The sequence below is a fragment of the Cucurbita maxima genome, unplaced genomic scaffold (genome assembly GCF_002738345.1).
Source record: "Cucurbita maxima cultivar Rimu unplaced genomic scaffold, Cmax_1.0 Cma_Scf00022, whole genome shotgun sequence".
Taxonomy (NCBI): Eukaryota; Viridiplantae; Streptophyta; class Magnoliopsida; order Cucurbitales; family Cucurbitaceae; genus Cucurbita; species Cucurbita maxima.
The window spans coordinates 301-20,187 of NW_019272038.1; the positions used below are offsets into that span (position 1 = coordinate 301).

Genomic DNA, 19,887 nt, shown 5'->3' on the forward strand with positions numbered 1-19,887 from the left:
CCCTACCCTAAACCCTAAACCCTAAACCCTAAAACCCTAAAACCCTAAAACCCTAAAACCCTAAAACCTAAAACCCTAAACCCTAAACCCTAAAACCCTAAAACCCTAAAACCCTAAAACCTAAAACCCTAAACCCTAAACCCTAAACCCTAAACCCTAAAACCCTAAACCCTAAACCCTAAACCCTAAACCCTAAACCCTAAACCCTAAACCCTAAACCCTAAACCCTAAACCCTAAACCCTAAAACCCTCAACCCTAAACCCTAAACCCTAAACCCTAAACCCTAAACCCTAAAACCCTCAACCCTAAACCCTAAAACCCTCAACCCTAAACCCTAAACCCTAAACCCTAAACCCCAAAACCCTCAACCCTAAACCCTCAACCCTAAACCCTAAACTCCAAAATCAAAACCTGAATCCTGAAACCTAAAACCCCAAACCCCGAACCCCAAACCCTAAACCCCTGAACCTCGAACCCTTGAACCCTAAACCCCTCAACCCCGATCCCCTAAACCCCGAACCCCTAAACCTTGAACCCCTAACCCGAACCCCTAAAGCCCTAAACCTTTAAACCCTTATCCCTTAAACCTAAACCCTATTATTTACATTTCTATCTTAAGAGCTTTTTTCTGATTCCATTTTTTATGCCTGAACTCTCCACAATTGTATGATTTTGTCTACTTTGAGAATAAAAATTCTCATTGTTTTTCTTTTGGTTTCTCCAATATAGCTTTTATCATTGGAGATGTATTATTTACTTATATACGCGACTCCCCTCCAACAATTCTCCCCTCGAACAAACTATACTATAGGGCCTCTCCTGAGGTCTATGGAACCCTATAACAATCTCCCCTTAATTAAGACTGGACTCTTTTCTCTTGAGCCCTCGACACTTGAGTCACTTTTTTTCTACACCTTCAAGGCTCACAAATTCTTTGTTCGATATTGAGAATTTATTTACATGGCCAAGTTAAAGGACATGACTTTGATACCATGTTTAGAACCATGGACTTGCACAATGATATTGGTGGTGTGTATATTGAGAATTTGCCGATTCAAAACGAGCTTGATCGTGCATGTGCATATATAAAAGCAGAAACAACATTTGTCAAATTATCATTCATTATAGGGCTTAAACAGCCATCTTGCCTTCACATATTTTATTGGCGACGATGAAACAAAATAGAGAAAAAGAAAAGGCATAGGGATAGCATCTTAGAGCCAAGCAGGGTTGTTCAAAGGAGTGACAACAGCCTTCACTTGCAGATAATTGCTGAGGCTGTAAATACCCTTTTCTCGTCCATGTCCGCTCATCTTGTACCCACCAAAAGGAATCGCAGCATCAAATATATCGAAGCAATTGATCCACACAGACCCAACTCTCAGAGCACGGGTCAGCCTGTTGGCTGTGTCGATATTTTGAGTAAACACCCCAGCCGCCAGCCCATAGCGACTAGCATTTGCCCTCCTTATCACCTCCTCAACCTCTCTGCAATTACCAAAATAAATAAATAAATAAATCCATCGCGGTTCCATTTCTCATACTAGTTTTCTTCTAACTTACTTGTATTTCAAGATTGTCTGTACAGGACCAAAAATCTCCTCCTGTGCAATTGTCATGTCATCCTAATACAGAGAGAGAATAATGATGTAAGGCACACTAATCTCCATTTCCATGTAAAAATGGCCGTCACAAAACTAAATAAAAGGTAGACCTTGACGTTCGAGAAAACTGTTGGCTGGACATAGTAACCCTTGGAACCAAACCTCTCTCCTCCAGCTTCGAGAGTGGCTCCACCTTCAATCCCAGATTTTATATATTTCAAAATCTTTTTGAATTGTTCGCCGTCCACCTGTGCATGATTTCAGCATGAAAAAAGGCATCCCAAATCATGCTCTACTTCACTTGGACTTCAAAAGGAAATACTAGTAATTCTAGTTCTAGCTCACTCACCTGAGGACCTTGCTCAATTCCACCTAGGAATGGATCACCAACAACGCGGTTTGCAGCTCGTTTCCTTGATTTTTCTAGAAACTCATCGTACACTTTTTCATGAACAAAAGTACGGGAACCAGCACAGCAGCATTGTCCCTGTAAGAGAACATGTGTTTTACTTTTTAATGAAAGATAATCATAACATGTTTTTCTTCATGCTCAATTTTGTTTGACGTACCTGGTTGAAGAAGAGAGCAAAGTGTGCCATCTCGACAGCCTTATCCACATCAGCATCCTCACATACAATGAAAGGGGATTTTCCACCAAGCTCCAAAGTTACTGGCTTCAGATTGCTTTTTGCAGCTAGTTCAAGTACAATCTGCCCTGTTTCGGTTGATCCAGTAAAAGCAAGCTGGGAAAACAAAAGGATCATAGTGACGTGTTTATTGTTCTTCTTTGCATCAAATTTCTTAATTTTCTCTTTTCAAGAAAGAACCCATCTACACAAGTAACTTGCACATCTTGTTGTTTTATAAGGTTCTACCCTGCAAAACACAGGAGCAACGCCAAAAATTTGGGCGCCAAAGTAATGCAAGAGTTGCGCAATAATGTGATAAAGTTAAAAGCAGTTATACATGGGTGAAAGAACAGAGTACCTTATCAACTTCCATATGACTGGCAAGAGCAGCACCAGCAGTGGGTCCATAACCGGAAACAATATTGAGAACGCCCGCAGGAAGTCCAGCCTGCCATAAAAAGATATAACTGGAGTTTTATACAATGTAGTTTTAGGAATTGAATTACGAACTCGACTCAAATAGCCTAAGCCTGTGTGAAGAAATAAATAAGAGTTTTAATTGGCCAATCACCTCATGCAATAGCTTAGCCACATAGATAGCAGACAAAGGTGTCTGCTCGGCTGTCTTCAGAACAATAGTATTCCCACATGCTAATGCTGGACCAACCTTCCAAGCAAACATGAGCAGAGGAAAGTTCCATGGAATAATCTGACCCGCAACACCAATTGGTTCGTGCAAGGTCTGCACATGATACGAGCCATCAGCTGGAACTGTGAGTCCGTGTATCTTATCGGCCCACCCTGAGGTAAGTGCAGTCAAATTAATTGACACATTGATTGTTTGGCTAGGTCGCACAGGGCTAAAAGCCTAGAAGGCCAAACCTCGACTAGACAGACGTACCCGCATAATATCGGAAGAGGCGTACAAACATTGGGACTTCCAATTTGGCTGACTGTTCGTATGTTTTCCCATTGTCCCAAGTTTCGAGTGCTGCAACTTCATCGGCATGCTTCTCAACCAAATCGGCAAATCGCAAAAGTATCTTTGACCTTTCCTGCCGATGAGTAAATCGATTATTATTGGCGGTTGAGTGGAGGAGGATCAAATATATGGGACAGATTAAATAAGGCAATATATGAACTCACATAAGCAGTCATTCTAGGCCAAGGCCCATCATCGAATGCCTTGCGTGCAGCAGAAACTGCAAGGTCAATATCTCTGGCGTCACCTTCAGCAACATTCGCAATGACTTCTCCAGTCCTTGGGTCCAGTGTAGGAAAAGTTTTTCCTGAATTTACAGAAACAGCCCATAATTAAAATGGCTACCTTCTGAATCAGGGAGAGACACGTCAGTTACCTGAAACTGAATCCACAAACTGTCCGTTGATTAGCAGCTGGGTATAATTTACTTTCACAGATGGAGTAATTGGATCCTCAACAGCAGCGGAGGTGCTATATTTGCCAGTTGTTCTGCCACCGGAAGGCCTCCTCCCTGATCACGATAATTCCAATCCGCCATTAGCAGTTACCAATTCATTAAAAGTAAAGAATTAAACGCCTGCTATTTACTAAGAAATAGATATCGGAATCTTCATCAAATTATGTCACCGAAATCCCAAAGGAAGTCACAAATAAAAAAGTTATGAAGGATCTAAAGAAAGCTATAGTAAAATAATGATCCACAATGACAGGGGGACATAAAATTCCACACTCATTAAATCCCCACAAATAGAAAAGTGGGTGATCCCTTCATACGCTTCACGGACTTGTCAAAGATGGAATTTTTCAACGAAAAGAGATAGAAACTCAGTACTGATTGGCCCTTCTTAATTGATCGACCTCACGGTTTGCGGATTGTAAAAACAGAGATCAAAGGAAGGGCTCATCAAAATCTTAAATTTAGAACAGATAGAGAGAATAACAGACATCATGAGCGATGGAAAAACAAAAAGATGGCGTGTCTTCCTTGGTGTTACCTTTGGAAAGGAGAGCAGGTGAAGAAGCAAGGGAACGAGATATGAGCGAGGATATCCTCCGAGCCGCCATGATTGCGAAGAAGCACAAAAAAATCTGTCTATTTTAGACAGTGAGAACCTAATCCACTCAATGAGACGCTGGGGGAGTGGGTGTTGGAAGGATTGATTTTGCACTGTGTTGTGATGGCTTGGATATAAGTGATTAAATATAGATAATTTCAGGGTGTTGCAAGGATTGATTTTGCACTGTGTTGTGATTGGCTTGGATATAAGTAATTAAATATAGATAAGCTCTGGGTGTTGCAAGGATTGATTTTGCACTGTGTTGTGTTGGCTTGGATATAAGTAATTAAATATAGATAAGGTCTGGGTGTTGGAAGGATTGATTTTACAATGCGTTGTGTTGGCTTGGATATAAGTAATTAAATATAGATAAACTCTACGTATTGACTCCCAAGGGTATCCAATCAACAAACAGTTCAAACTGGCAAAAATATCGCGATTTCCGAGAAAAAAGGAATAAAAAAACTGGCAAAATATCTTCAAGTCTGAAGTGTGTCCCCTTTCTCGCCTGAAGCTCACACTTTCTGGGCGCATGTGGTTGGAGGAGAATCGAAAGGACAGCACAGCAGAGATGGGATGGCCACCAACGCAATCGACAATAGACAGTGGAATCAAACTTGAGAAACGCAAGGATGCGGATGGGGATGGGGATATGGGGATATGGGATGTGGGGCTACAACTTAACTTTAAAATAAATATTAGATATTAAATTAGAAAAATATGAGAATAGTGGGTGGCATGGTGGAAACTAAAACTAGAGGGACAAGCTCAAGTGGGGGAGAAGTATGATCTGAAAACGGATCTTAAATCTTTCTGAGGGTTGAGCCAGAAATGGAAACGTGTAATGGTCAAAAATTCATGGAGAAGAGGTGTGGAGATTAAAAAATTGTAGAACTATTTTTAAAAAATACAGGCAATTGTAATTATTTGAATGGATTGAATTTATTTTTTTATTTAAATCTTGTCACTTTTTTTTATAAATATTTTAAAGAAACTTTCGAGTTGATATTTTTTAGAATGACATAATACCTGTATCTGATTTGCTTTATAATCCTTTCGAAAAGCATAACTTACAATAATAGAGGGGTGAGAAGGTACTGCTTCAATACTATTCTGAATTTTTTGTAAGAAAACAAGTATTCCAACTTTTTGCTGAAGTTGCATCTGTCCAATAAGCATAACTTACAAAAATAAAAATAAAAATAAAAAAAGTAATTATTTATATTACAAATTCCTTATACTGCGTTATACCTAAAATAGTCATGTGATGTGAAAGGCATAGAAGTTTTGACATTTTCCACACAAAAAGAAAAACTCCAACTTTAATATTTTTTATAAAAAATAAATGATTGATGTGTTTTTAAAAAGGAAAAAACTTAATTAGAAGGGTACTTTTCAAACTCTAAACACAATCTAACATAGATAACGTCTTATTTTCTAAACTTTTGAAAGATATGAATCCCATTTATTAATTCACCACAAGCCCAACTTAGAAAGCCCAAAGCCCACCCTTAACTCCCTTAACCCTAGGTTTCAAAAATTGATAATCCTAACTTCTATCTTCTTCAAACAGCCCTAAACCTCTCCCCTCTCTCTCTCTCCTCCTCCTTTTCTCTCCCTCTCTCCCTTTCTGTTCAACCCTTTCTACGCCGCCCCCCGTCACCCTCTTTCGGCTATCTCCGCCGCCGCCCTTCCCTCTTTAAAACTCAATGTAACGGTATTTTTATAACTTCTTCAAATGTCAAAAGCATTAATACAACTTTTTTAAATTAAAAGAGTATATTGAAATGAGGTGGTATAATTTAGCAATTTGATCATCTATTATTTTCATAGCCCAAGAGGAGGTCGATGATATTTGAAAGGAAATTGAAAGAGAGATATTTGAAAAATCCCAATAAATTGAGAACCCTATCATTTTATGTGTCCTCCCCCTGCTAACTGACACGCTTTACGAGAGTTCGGTGTCAGCAAAAAATGAAAGGGGGAAAGTGCTCCAATATAAAAGCTTAAAAGATGCGTCCTTTTTTAGCAGATTCGCTGCTTGTGAGCCTCTCAATCTTTTTTTCATAACAAAGCAGCCGACCCCACCCTCTTAGTTCCGGGGCGTCTTGCTCCTGCTCGAAGGGCTAACGACCAAGCGGCTCCCTTTAGTCTTATCTTTCCCTTTTGCCCACACAGGATTACCAACGCATGGCTTCCGATAATTCTTCTGCCTCAGCCTCAGATTTATCTGTCAAGAGGTCGAGGGACGAAGACCAAAATGGAACTCCACCCTCTTCACAACCTGATTCTATTTCTTCCGTCATCCCCGGATGGTTCTCCGAGATCAGCCCAATGTGGCCTGGTGGGTTCGCCACTACATCTCGCTCCTCTTACTTAATATGTGTTTATTCCTAAGTAATCGTTCCTTAGTCATCGACAGTTTTGGAACTCATTCACTTGTGCCTTCTCTGCTTTCGTAGTGTTTTGGCTTATCTGATTTTAACTTTCTCTGGTGAGTTGGTTGAAATATCATCACTCCAAGCACAATCAATGATTTGGCAAGCCCTTCTATATTTATTTTGGTAGAGATTTTAGAAAAATTACCTCAAAATTTTAAGAGAATGAGATTTAAATATTTTAGAAAAAAAGATTCAGATTTGTTGATCACATTTGTTAGGTCGGATTGTTTAGGCTCTAGTATAAATATCCCTCCACCCTAAGTAGATTATTCATCCAAAAACAACAAAGAGTATTCTACATAGTGTCTTTGTATCCTCTTCTCGATTGGTCTTAATAAAGAGTGCGAGTGTTTCCCACAGAGTTGTTCAACAATTGGTATCAGAGCAAAGTTAGTGTATGTTATTTGATCTCTTGGAATTTTTAGTATGCTCTGTGGTTGCAGCTCTATCTGATCTTCCACATCAAAAACGATTTCTTGAGATTAGTAGTGAGTGAGTTTTTTTTTGTGTCGTGAGTAGTCTGTGACTCTGCAAGTCTTATGTCGAAAGTGCTTGTTTGGTATGGCCAACACGATGGTTGATTTTCAAATCGTTGGAGGAATCAAGAAACTCAACAACAACAACTACAACACGTGGGCAACATGCATGATGTTCTATTTACAAGGACAGGATCTTTGGGAGATCGTTGGCAGGTGTGAAACTACGCCGCCAGAGGAGGATTCTAACGGCGCCTTGCGCAAATGGGGAATCAAAGCAGGCAAAGCAATGTTTGCCTTGAAGACCACAATCGAAGAAGAGATGTTAGAACATATTTGGGATGACAAGACACCGAAAGAAGCATGAGACACGTTCGTAATGTTGTTCTCAAAAAAGAACGATACGAGGCTACAACTTCTGGAGAATGAGTTGTTGTCAATTACACAACGTAACATGACGATTGCTCAGTACTTCCACAAGGTCAAATCGATCGGTTGGGAGATTACTGAACTAGACCCGAAGTCTACCATTGTAGAATCTCGAATGAAGAGGATTATAATCCACGGATTGCGACCGGAATATAGAATGTTTATTACTGCTATACAAGGATGGCCCACTCAATCATCACTTGTAGAGTTCGAAAATTTGTTAGCCAGCCAAGAAGTCATGGCTAAACAAATGGGAGGCATCACATTGAAGGGTGAAGAAGAAGCACTCTACACAAGTGAAAGTCGAAGCAATAATAGGCCGTCTACCAAATGTGGATACAATGGTGACAAAAGAAGAAGTTACCAAGGAACTTCACAACCCGAGAGAGCTCAGAAGAACGACAACAAGAGTTTCCAAGGAAAAAGATTTGAAGGTATTTGCTATAATTGCGGGAAATAGGGTCACATGTCTAGAGATTGTTGGTCCAGGAAAAAGTCGGTTGAAAGCAATGTGGCAATATCCAAAAAGAAGATAGAGGATGAATGGGATGCAGAGGTACTATGTCCAATAGTAGAAGACGAGCTAGCACTCATGGCAATGATGAAAGAGCATATCGATTACGAGGATGACTGGATCATTGATTCAAGATGCTTAAACCACATGATTGACGATCAAAGCGATGTAATGGAAGAGGGGTGGCCCTCAGAGAAGAAAGTATTACCAGGCCTTGAGCAAGCTGAAGAAATTCTTTTATAGAACACAGAGGAGCAAACAGAAGAAATTCTTTTATAGAACACAGAGGAGCAAACAGAAGAAATTCTTTTACAAAACACATAGAAGCAAACGGAAGAAATTCTTTTACACAACACAGAGGAGCAAACGGATGAGATTCTTCCACAAAAGACGGGGGAGCAAATTGTACACATTTGCTTAAGTGCTGATGTGCCTGAAGATTCAAGTGACACTAGTGTTGGTGAGCAAGAAGTGACTCAACTAAGCGAGCCTAGTGAAAATGAAATGACACCTCAACAACTCAGAAATTCAGAAATAATCCTAAAGGCAAATCCAGAGTATGCCAACGCAGTAGAAGACGAAATTAATGAGCTGGAGACATATGAAGAAGCATCACAAAACTCAGCTTGGCAGAAAGCAATGGAGGTAGAAACTATAGCCCTGGAACAAAATTAAACTTGGGAATTAGTGCCAAGACCAAGAGATATTAAACTCATCTCTTACTAGTGGGCTTACGAAATAATGTGTACCCCGGATGGATCAATCATGAGATACAAAGCTCAGACTATAGATTCAGGGTTCTCTTAAGAATATGGACTAGACTATGATGAAACATTTAGTCCAGTGGCAAAGATCATTATCGTAGAAGTTCCTCCAATACTTACGGTAAATAAAGATTGAAAATTATGACAGATGGATATGAATAATGCTTTCTTGCATGGAGAGTTAAACAGAGAGTTCTACATGAACCAACCAAAGAGATTCGAAAATGAAGTTGGAGTCATTGATCAATATATGCAAAATCCGAAGAAGCCTCATTTGGATGTGGCTCGATGGACCTTGAGATATGTCAAAGGTACAATCAATTACAATCATTTATACAAAAGAAGCGAAGACTGGAAGCTAGCTAGATATAGTGATGTCGACTATGCAGGAGACCACGATACCTGAAGATCAATCACTGAGTATGCGTTCAAGCTCGGTTCGAGAACAATTTTTTGGTGTAACAAAAGACAACCAACAATATCATTGTCAACTAGAGAAGCAGAGTACAGAGCAGCAGTTGGAGCAGCTTAGGAAAATACATAGTTAAAACATTTGATGGAAGATTGGCACCAGAAAATTGAGTATCCAATACCACTTCATTCCAACAATCAATTTGTGATTCGTCTAGTAGAAAATTCGGTTTTTCATGGTAGAACAAAGCATGTAGAGGTACGCTACCATTTCATTAAAGAGAAAGTTTTGAAGGAACAAATCGAGATGCAGCAGATCAAGACAGATGACCAAGTGGCAGACTTATTTACAAAAGGGCTGAATATTGGCAAACATGAGAGTTTTCGCTGTCAGCTCAACATGGTGCAGCGAATGAGGAAGATGCTATTTAAATGCACGAGCTTATATTTAATCGGTATTCTAAGCCCAACTTTATGTTTTCCGCTGGTTTCTGTCACTTGTTCTCTGTTTAAAATTTATGTTCTTCTATGGCGTCGTTTCATTTGGTTGCTAACAATTGCTATTGTAGGCTCAGCTTAAATTATCGATATGTTTAGTCTTAAATAATAGGTTTATTTCCCCTTTTCTCTTTGCGAAGGTCCATTTTGCTTCGCACATTCTCTTCGCAAATGGTATCATTCTTGGTTGTTGGCAAGCTTGGATGGTGGGTTATGCCACTGTATTTGTATTGACTCCGTTTGATGTGAGTTTTCTTTTTGTGTTGACTGCTGTATATCCTTTCATTTACTCTATTAGAGTATCTTTTTTAATAAGAAAAAAAATGATAAATTTTTGTTACGAAATAAGCAGGATAAATATGCTGTGAACTTGTCCATGACGGTATCACTTTTTTTCTTGTCCGTACTTATAACTTGAAAATATTGTGCAGGAGAGGCACATTCATTGAAAGTAGAGAAGATTTTATTTCGAGGGAATTCTGACTATCAGGATGTTATGGTCTTTCAGGTGTGAATTACTTGAGCATTGTAATATTTCTTCTTTGGCTTGTTATTGATTCTATTCCAACTGTTTGCTGCGCAGCATTAGAATGGTGGTTTGGCTGAAATTGAAACCCCAGATTCAATCCATGGTCGGGAGGAGTTGAGAACCTTTCATGTGATATATAACTGACATATATTAGTATTGGTAGTTGGGAGTTTTTTCTCTTCTTACATCTAATTCCTTGAAATTTTGTGGCCCAGTGGAGTGATTGGTTTTATGCTGTGCTCTACCGAGGGACCTGCTGTTGATTTCAAACACCCGATAAATTCAATCGATGTTAATGATATTAACAACAAGTCTAGAGGGCCCTTGAGATTTTAGAATTCTGAGGTTTGTACCATAATCTTGTTGGGCGTTTTTGTTTATGAAAAAAGATTTTACAATCCTCATTTGGTTAGAATCATAAATTTGAAATCCAGATTCACACGGCAGCTTTCTGTTTGCCATCTTTCGCCAAGAAGGTTATTGATTCAAGAGTAAAATGAGGATTGAATCGGGGGAGTAGGTTGTGGCTCTTCATTTTGAACCAAATGCCTTGTCTACCCCGACACTGCAGATCAACCAAGGCATTTTCCTTCTTTAACTTTCCCTTATTCAGCAATTCAGTTGTTCTATTATTCTGCTGCTGCTGCTTAATACAATACGACTTTTTCGCCCATAGCATAGCCCTTTGTTCATAAATTGAATTCAGAACGTGGATGTTCAAATGGGAAGTCCTTTGTTGATAAATTGAATTCAGAACATGGATGATTAAATAGGAAGTTCTTTGTTGATAAATTAAATTCAGAACATGGATGTTTACCTTATTTTTTTTGTAAATAGTCATTCACACTTTTTCTTCTCACAAACTTTGGATCTATATTCAAGTTGGAGCAAAAACAAGTTTATAGAATATTATAGGGATTAGGCACTAGGCAGTGTGTACATATTTATTTGTGTGCAAATGTGTAAATTAAGGCAGTAAAGATGTTATACATTTTTTAAATATAAATTATATTAAAAAAATAAATGAAGCATCTAAATTGTTGATAAATATTTTGTTAGTTGAATAAAACAAGATGAGGAGTTGGAGATTTAAATTCGTAGGCATCCTTGATTTTTTAAAAAAAAAAAATCCACGATAGCAGCACGTCCCCAAAAGACAGAACAAGCAAGGCTTAGTTTTGTTTTCACGTTTTTGGATTGGCAAGCAATGTGTTAGTCATGTGATATACAACGTTCAACCATGTTTATCCCACGAAAAACGTGACGCTCCTACTTCCAATAAAGACAAGTGGTTGTGCGTAATTCTTCCTTCGGATTTCATTCTCTGTCTATTCACCCTTCCTGGTAAATTCTCCTCTCTCTCTCTCCAATTATAAATTTTCTGTAAACGTTTGGAGATGGAAATGGAAATGGAAATGAAATCCAAAATCTGCATGCTTTAGCTTTTGGCCTCTGGCCTCTGGGTGTAATGCTGATTTTGCGACTTTGATTCCTTTCTGGATTTCGATGCTCTTTCTTTTGTTGATTTGCTTTCAATTATTTGTGAATACTTTTTCTTTTTAGTTTCTTTTCAATAACATCATCAATGAGGTTCAGTTGATTTGCTTTCAATTATTTGTGAATACTTTTTCTTTTTAGTTTCTTTTCAATAACATCATCAATGAGGTTCATGTTGGATATCTGTTCTTTCTTCCTATCCCTTTTCAATGTTCTTTCTTAGTTTGCAGCTATTAGGTATCAATATAAATCACATCAATTTTTATTAAGCTAAATTAATAATTAAAAAAAAAAAATCAAAAGTGTCGCTAAATACTCTTAAATAAGAGTTAAAAAATTCATTAAAACTGTAAACATATTTTTAAACTTTGGTTAAAATATGCACGAATTTTTAAAAGTAGTATTAATAACTTTTATCTTAAAAAAAAACTAAAAATTATTTCATCAGTACATGGACAAAATCCTTTTATCCATACTTCAAAAATCATGATTTATTTTTTCCGTTGCTGCTTAACAATTCTTTTTTTTTTTCTTTCCTTGTGTTAAATTATTTTATAATATGTTTGAAAATGAACTCCTTTTCATTTAAAGTTCTAATCGTTTAAGAAGAGAGAAAAAGAATAAGAGAAATGAGAGTTTTGAAGACGGAGAAATGAAAGAATGAGGTTAAGAAGACAATTAAGGAATGAAGGAAGAAAAAGATAAAAGAAAGAGAAAATTGAAGACATGAGGAGTGAACTAAAAAAACATAAGAATTTTTGTCAAAGGTAAGAATTTTGTTTTAAGGCAAAAATATATTATTCATAGTTGTGAAAATTTAAAATTTATGGGTGAGCCAAAATTTGAGGAAAGAAGGACCAACCCCTAGTACGAACTACGAAGAGGGGAAGGCACAGAGGGATGGGGCGCTAGAGCATGGAGCTGGAGGAAGAGGAGTAAGGGAAGGAAAAATGTTGCGTGGAAAATGAATTAGTATTTTTCTTGTATCTTCAGTTGTGTGGGCAGTGTTAATCCACATGTTTTTATGTACGGAATAACTTAGAGAACGTTGAGAAACACAAAACTTGTGACTGCTGAGGCTCCAGTCATGAATGTCATCGAACACCCCAACCAACCCTGCCCTTGATGCATTTCATTCCCGATCCACAAAACTTGTGACTGCTGAGGCTCCAGTCATAAATGTCATCGAACACCCCAACCAACCCTGCCCTTGATGCATTCCATTCCCGATCCACTACCCTCAACTACAACTCCTTTTCCTCCTTATTTTTTCCTAACTGACCTCTTAAATTGTTGAACCACCTATCACCTTATATATAATTAAGAATCTGACTTCCACCTCGTACTTTCGTTTTTCTGATTGCCTCACTGTTTGCTTTACGCAACTGTATAACAACTTGTTATCCACTCATCTACTACCATTTTCGTCTTAAATCCCTTGCGTCTATTATTGAACAGCACTAATTTGTATGCCAAAGTGGTTTCATTTGATCATCATACCTGGTTTCCTCCCAAATAACCATGGTTCATGTCTTCATATGAAGAGCTAGCTCAGACACACAACGCGGATCCGGAAGTAAAAAACAAGTATGTGGCGGCTTAAGATTGCGGATGGAGGGAATGACCCCTACATATACAGCACAAATGACTTCATAGGGAGACAAACTTGGGAATTCGATCCGGAAGCAGGGACACCGGAAGAGAGACAAGAAGTAGAAGAGGCTCGCCTCCATTTCTACCGGAATCGCTACAAAGTCAAGCCTAGTGCCGACTGCCTTTGGCGAATGCAAGTAAGTAAATAAACTAGTGCGTTCTTAACTTCACACTTTACCTTCCCTCACTACACTGACAGTAGCTCCGCGGATGGGGCTACAACCTTTTTTTATGGAGGCCAAAATTTTGGAATCTATATATGAAACCTTCCAATTTTGGTTGAGTTATGATGTTTTGGAAGATGATACAACATGTATTTAAACAATTGGTAGTTCCTGAGGGAGAAGAAGTTCAAACAAGAAATTGGTGCAGTAAAGATAAAGGAGGGGGAGGAAATATCACAAGACAAGGCGAGGATAGCATTGAGAAGAGCAGTTCACTTCTACTCAGCGTTGCAAGCAAGTGATGGACACTGGCCAGCTGAAAACGCAGGACCTTTGTTCTTCCTTCCACCGCTGGTGAGTATAAATCTGTAGGTGCCAGGATATGGAAATGGAATCGGAAATGGAACTGAAATGAATGAAGGGAGTGTGCAGGTAATGTGTTTATACATAACAGGACATTTGGACCAAGTATTCCCTGAAGAACACAAGAAAGAAATACTTAGATACATATACTGCCATCAAAACGAAGATGGTGGGTGGGGATTGCATATAGAGGGCCATAGCACCATGTTCTGCACTGCTCTCAGCTATATCTGTATGCGTATTCTTGGAGAGGGCCCAGATGGTGGTCTCAACAATGCTTGTGTTAGAGGCCGCAAGTGGATTCTTGATCATGGTAGTGTCACCAACATACCCTCTTGGGGAAAGACGTGGCTCTCGGTCAGTATCATTTACACACACGCATTACTACTAATTTCTTCATTCTAGCTAGCTGATTAGTTAGTTAATTATCGTTGATTCAATTCACTGCCACTAGCTTAGCTTACCGTGTAATTACTGTTAAATATCACTAGCCCATTAAGCCACTCATTTAAGAAAATGATTTAGAATTTTAAGAATAAATTTAGAAAAATAATTTAGGAATTTTAGGAATAAATTTATCTAAATAATTTAGATACTTTACAAACGTTGAGAAATTTTAGGAATTGATTACCTATCATGAGTATAAATACCGTCCACCTTACCTAGTTTATCATCCCAAGAAATTTCAATATAAAGTGTAGTAGTTTCTAGAGTGTTTTGTAAATCTCTTCTCGATTGATCTTAATAAAGTGTAGCAGTTCCACCATTAATTAGTTTGCTTGCTGCATGCTTATTTAAAATGAAAACAGATACTTGGTGTTTATGATTGGGCTGGAAGCAACCCAATGCCGCCAGAGTTTTGGTTACTCCCTTCGTTTCTACCAATGCACCCAGGTTTGAATTTTGCGCATGCTGCTCGAGTTCATTGCTCACCTGTAGTCTTATTGATTAAATATTAATTAGTACGTATGAAAATTGGTGCAGCAAAAATGTGGTGCTATTGTCGAATGGTTTATATGCCCATGTCCTACTTGTATGGAAAAAGATTTGTGTGCCAAATCACACCACTCATACAAGAATTGAGACTGGAACTTCACGCCCAACCTTTTGATGAGATAAACTGGAAGAAGACCCGGCATCTGTGTACAAAGGTTCATATAATTTGTTTAATTCAACCTATTTACCTTGTAGGCAGTTACACTACGTGAATGCAAATCTGGATGTGCAGGAGGATGTATACTACCCGCATCCCTTGATGCAAGATCTACTATGGGATAGCCTTTACATCTGCACTGAGCCGCTTCTTACTCGTTGGCCATTCAACAAGCTGGTTAGGGAGAAGGCTCTTCAAGTCACCATGAAGCATATCCATTACGAAGATGACAACAGTCGATACATTACCATTGGTTGTGTTGAAAAGGTAAAGCAATATGCGGTACTCCAAGGTTACAAAATCATATTAATTGAGATTTAGTTTGACGATATTGGAAATGTATCAGGTACTCTGTATGCTAGCTTGTTGGGTGGAAGATCCTGATGGGGATTACTTCAAAAAGCATTTGGCAAGGATCCCCGATTACATATGGGTTGCTGAAGACGGTATGAAGATGCAGAGTTTTGGTAGTCAAGAGTGGGATACGGGTTTTGCCATCCAAGCTTTGCTTGCGGCTGATATGGCAGACGAAGTTGGACCTGTATTAGCCAGAGGACATGACTTCATTAAAAAGTCTCAGGTTAAGGACAACCCCTCTGGTAACTTCAAGACCATGCATCGACATATTTCGAAAGGATCTTGGACTTTCTCTGATCAAGATCATGGATGGCAAGTTTCTGATTGTACTGCAGAAGCTCTGAAGGTACATGCATTGCGCATATAAAAACTAATAAATTCAGCTTAAATGTAGAATCTGCTTTACAAACATCTTATATATGTTGATTAATCTTCAATTGCATGCTCCCAGTGTTGCCTTCTTTTCTCACTGATGCGCCCAGAGATTGTAGGCGACAAAATGGAAGCTCAGAGGTTATACGATTCCGTGAATGTCTTACTTTCTTTACAGGTTAGAAGAAAGGTTAAATTATAGAAAATGTTTCAAGATAACTCTCAAAACATTCGATAATATCGTCACATTTTCAAAATAGTTAAAAATAATATTCTATTTTGTTTAAAAAATATCCTCTTCTTCTAAACTCTCCTAGTCTCCTTCTATTCCACAATCTCCTCCTTCAATTAAGGTTAAAAATGAAAAGAAGAAAAAAAAAAGATCTCTCCACCTATACGTGTTTGATTTAAATTAAATATGATCTCTCTCCACGAAACAAAATCAATATTGTGTATCCGTTTCACGTGCAGAGTAAGAATGGAGGTTTGGCAGCCTGGGAACCTGCAACCGGTCAAAAATGGCTAGAAGTAAGTTATTAAGTAATTTTGTTTGAATGCGATGAATGAATGAATAATGTGAAGACAAGGAAGTATATGATCTGAAATTAATAGAATGGTGTACGGTGCGGTGGCAGATGCTGAATCCGACGGAGTTCTTTGCAGACGTAGTGATTGAGCACGAGTATGTAGAGTGCACAGCATCGGCAATCCAGGCTCTGATATTGTTCAAGAAGCTACACCCTGGGCACCGGAAGAAGGAGATTGACAACTTCATTCAAAACGCTGTACGCTACCTTCAAGATATACAAATGCCCGATGGCTCTTGGTACGGTAACTGGGGAGTTTGCTTTACGTATGGTTGCTGGTTCGCACTTGGCGGTCTGGTGGCTGCCGCCAAAACTTTTAACAACTGCGCAGCCATTCGCAAAAGCGTACATTTCCTTTTGAATATTCAGATGCCCGATGGTGGTTGGGGAGAGAGCTACCTCTGCTGCCCGAGTAAGGTAATTTCGATTTTATTCTCCATCCACTTGAACTGTTTATTTAATAACTTTATACCATTTTTATTTGCGCTCACTGGTGGGTGTGGGTGTGGGTGTGGGTGCGGCTGCATTACTAGAAATATGTGCCCCTTGAAGGAAAGCGCTCCAATTTGGTTCAAACAGCGTGGGCTATGATGGCCCTCATTCATTCAGGACAGGTTTGTAGGCTTGAATCTTTTTAAGATGTTTAATTTAAGTAGCATTTATGTCCAGTTATGGAAATTTGAAATAAATGATGGTTCCTTTCCCAAATATACACTGAACAGGCGGAAAGGGACCCTACACCTCTTCACCGTGCAGCTAAGCTGTTAATAAACTCGCAAACCGAAGACGGAGATTTTCCTCAACAGGAAATAACTGGTGTTTTCATGAAGAACTGTATGTTACATTATTCAGCTTACAGAAACATATATCCGCTATGGGCTTTGGCTGAATACAGCAAACGAGTCAAATTGGCTTCTACTTCCCCTTAGTTTTATAAATATGCTCTTTTCTTGTACCCTCTTTCGGATTTTGATAAATATGATTTAGCACGTGCCTCCAGTAATTCCTATATATTTCTTCCACCGCTGGAACCGTTGAGTTGAATAAGTTTAAATTATCTGTCCCCAAAAAAGTTAGGAATGAACACGGTTAAATTAAATCAAATTATAGGTACAATAATGAATTAATAAAAGCCAACAAAATAGTAATAATAAAAAATTAAGAATTTGTGGAGGAAGATTGGAATTAAGTAGAGAATTGGTGTGCAGAGAAGAAAAAGAAAGAGTATGAATGTCAAGGGTTCTTGATCTTGATCCTTAATTTGCGCGCAATTTGTAAGGCTCTGGGATGGAGCACCCCCCTGTTGTTATTGTTGTTGCACTGTTCTACCTCGACCCAGTTGATGAGCTTGAGTAATACAGACTGAGGAACTTTCCTCACATCCTCGTCCCCCGCTCCCTTGCTCTTCTTCATGCCCGCTTCCAATGCTTTCTCTATGAACTCCATAAACCACTTTCCAGCTTCCCTTTCAATCTCCTTTCCCAGTTTGATTGTGTCGCTCAAGCTACTACTGCTGGACCATGATGGCATTGCCATTGCCATTGCCATAGGTGGCGGCTTCTGATTTTCATCATTCTCACCAACAGATGTTGATGTTGATGTTGATGATGATGACGCTTTCTGCTCCCTCGGCATCACGACTTTCCCAAAGTTGGTCTTTATCCTCTGCTCGCTTCTCTCCGGACAAGCACAAGCCGTCACTGACTTGTACAACCCACACCTTTTTTTGGATAAACTTGATTCAGGATTGCTGGAGTTGGGTGTGATCTCACTTAGTATGGAGGAGGAGGGAGATTCTTGTTCCTGCTGCTGTTGTTGCTTTATGAAATTCTGGTTCTGAGCCAGTTCAGTAGCGGCTTGAACCGACACCATATCACTCACTGCCTGCATGATTTGCTGGTGGAATTCAAGGAACTCGTCGAAACAGTTGGCAGGAGCGTCGGCTCTAGCTGATTTACTCAACCTAGAAAGCATCCTACATACATACAACAAAATATCCATCTTATCTTAGAGCAAGTCAGTGATGAGAGTGGGTGAAAGTGCGAGTGGGTGTACCTGAGGGATCTCACTAAAGCGTCCGTGGCAGTAGCCCCTCTCAAGGATTGGAGGGCAATCTTCTGCGCTGTATCTCTCTGCTGCACAGCTTCCTGATAAACGTTGTTTGTTATCATAAGATGATGCATTATTAGGATTTAGGAGCACCATCAACCAACTGGAATTCAGAAGGAATTAATTTTCGTTCATTCACCTTGCCTAATATGCTGAGTTTTCCTGGTAAGTTGACGGGAAGAATGGTGCCGCTATCATCAGAGTCTGAAGGGCCATACTGAGAACTATTCAGCATGGGGGAGGCATCAATCCTGGAGGTCCTTTGATTCCGCAGACTTGGAGGTGGAGTGGTGCTCTTCTTTGCTGCAACAACAAGCCAGCCAAAGAAAGTGATGAGATGAAAATGAAGATAGATAATATGTTTGAGAGGCCAACAGATAACACTCAACAGGCAACAGCAGCGCTTGAAAGTTTAACATTTTGTATACCTACAACTGAGTTGAAGGAAGCTGGTGATGAAATCCTTGGATCTCGCTCGCACACGCTCTTGCTTCTAGGGAATTTGGAAATGGATGCACAGCTTTTCCTAAGAAATGAAGGAGTAGGGCTTTCAATTTTAGCCAACAGCCCACCACCAAAGGAAGACCGGATTCCGCTTTTTCCCTTAACCATGGGAGACATGATTCGCTCCTTCACGGGCGTACACTGGTCAAAGTCCAGGGGAACGGGCTTCAGAATCATGGGTGAAGAATACCCATCTCCATGGATCATCCCTGTTCCCCAAGAACCCCGCCTCGGAACCGACCCCTTTGCCTTGGACTTTTCATCACAATTCTCCCCTTTCTCTCTCAAACCCATCAGAGGTTCTGGTGTTCCCACCAGAGGGTGTCGCCCAGGGAGTGGCTTTGCGCCTTTCACCGCTGGGACGGGGGACCCAGGTTCCAATTTATCCACGTAAATAAACTGACCTAGCTGTATTTTGTTGCTCAAAACGAAATCACCTTGATCCGAAGGCAGACTCACGTAGATCGAGTGCGAAGAATCCGACACCTTGATATAGAATCCATGCTTTGGCCACAGGTTCTTCTCGTCCAGATCTGCAGGCACAATGTCCGTAACCTGTAACAGGGAGCTGCGGTGATCGCTCGTGGGTTTCACCCCCGAACTCATTCCATCTAGAAGCTTTACCAGAACTCCTGGTGCCAGAGTCGCCATTAAAAGAACTTCAAAGAAATAAAGAACGACTCAATGTTCCAGATTCTTTTACTTCAAATCCCAATTACAATTCAATATTTTCGACTTCTCTCACTTTCTTTCATGGACGAGAATGATGGAAGTGGCCGTTGGCAACGGAAG

At 39.5% G+C, this 19,887-nt stretch overlaps 3 protein-coding genes and 1 long non-coding RNA gene across 5 annotated transcripts; 2 read left to right on the top strand and 2 right to left on the bottom strand.

Moving 5' to 3' along the window:
- Positions 1–1,083: 1,083 nt before the first annotated feature.
- LOC111496434 (aldehyde dehydrogenase family 2 member B7, mitochondrial-like) lies at positions 1,084–4,635 on the bottom strand. Its single transcript, XM_023146867.1, has 11 exons — positions 4,212–4,635; positions 3,593–3,727; positions 3,381–3,523; positions 3,136–3,289; positions 2,806–3,035; positions 2,593–2,682; positions 2,175–2,348; positions 1,955–2,092; positions 1,716–1,853; positions 1,565–1,626; positions 1,084–1,489 (listed from the first exon to the last, which is right to left on the bottom strand). The coding sequence occupies exons 1-11, from the start codon at positions 4,279–4,281 to the stop codon at positions 1,216–1,218; spliced, it is 1,608 nt and encodes a 535-aa protein (XP_023002635.1). The 5' UTR covers positions 4,282–4,635; the 3' UTR covers positions 1,084–1,215.
- A 1,554-nt stretch (positions 4,636–6,189) lies between these two features.
- LOC111496122 lies at positions 6,190–11,032 on the top strand. Its single transcript, XR_002720425.1, has 4 exons — positions 6,190–6,618; positions 10,239–10,315; positions 10,391–10,681; positions 10,771–11,032. It is a non-coding gene; the product is annotated as an uncharacterized LOC111496122 (long non-coding RNA).
- Positions 11,033–13,008: 1,976 nt separating this feature from the next.
- LOC111496120 (beta-amyrin synthase-like) lies at positions 13,009–17,504 on the top strand. Its single transcript, XM_023146414.1, has 12 exons — positions 13,009–13,623; positions 13,819–14,004; positions 14,083–14,370; positions 14,823–14,907; positions 14,998–15,164; positions 15,242–15,433; positions 15,513–15,869; positions 15,975–16,073; positions 16,367–16,423; positions 16,531–16,899; positions 17,016–17,096; positions 17,205–17,504. The coding sequence occupies exons 1-12, from the start codon at positions 13,423–13,425 to the stop codon at positions 17,409–17,411; spliced, it is 2,289 nt and encodes a 762-aa protein (XP_023002182.1). The 5' UTR covers positions 13,009–13,422; the 3' UTR covers positions 17,412–17,504.
- Positions 17,395–19,882, bottom strand: LOC111496121. Of its 2 annotated transcripts, XM_023146416.1 has the most exons (5): positions 19,020–19,882; positions 18,731–18,894; positions 18,538–18,629; positions 17,812–18,457; positions 17,395–17,540 (listed from the first exon to the last, which is right to left on the bottom strand). In XM_023146416.1, exons 1-5 carry the CDS (start codon positions 19,744–19,746, stop codon positions 17,532–17,534), a joined length of 1,638 nt encoding a protein of 545 aa, XP_023002184.1. In that variant the 5' UTR covers positions 19,747–19,882; the 3' UTR covers positions 17,395–17,531. The 2 variants fall into 2 exon arrangements, with proteins under 2 accessions (XP_023002184.1, XP_023002183.1); XM_023146415.1 differs by lacking the exon at positions 17,395–17,540 and having other exon boundaries at positions 17,584–18,457; positions 19,020–19,881.
- Between the last annotated feature and the right edge of the window lie 5 nt (positions 19,883–19,887).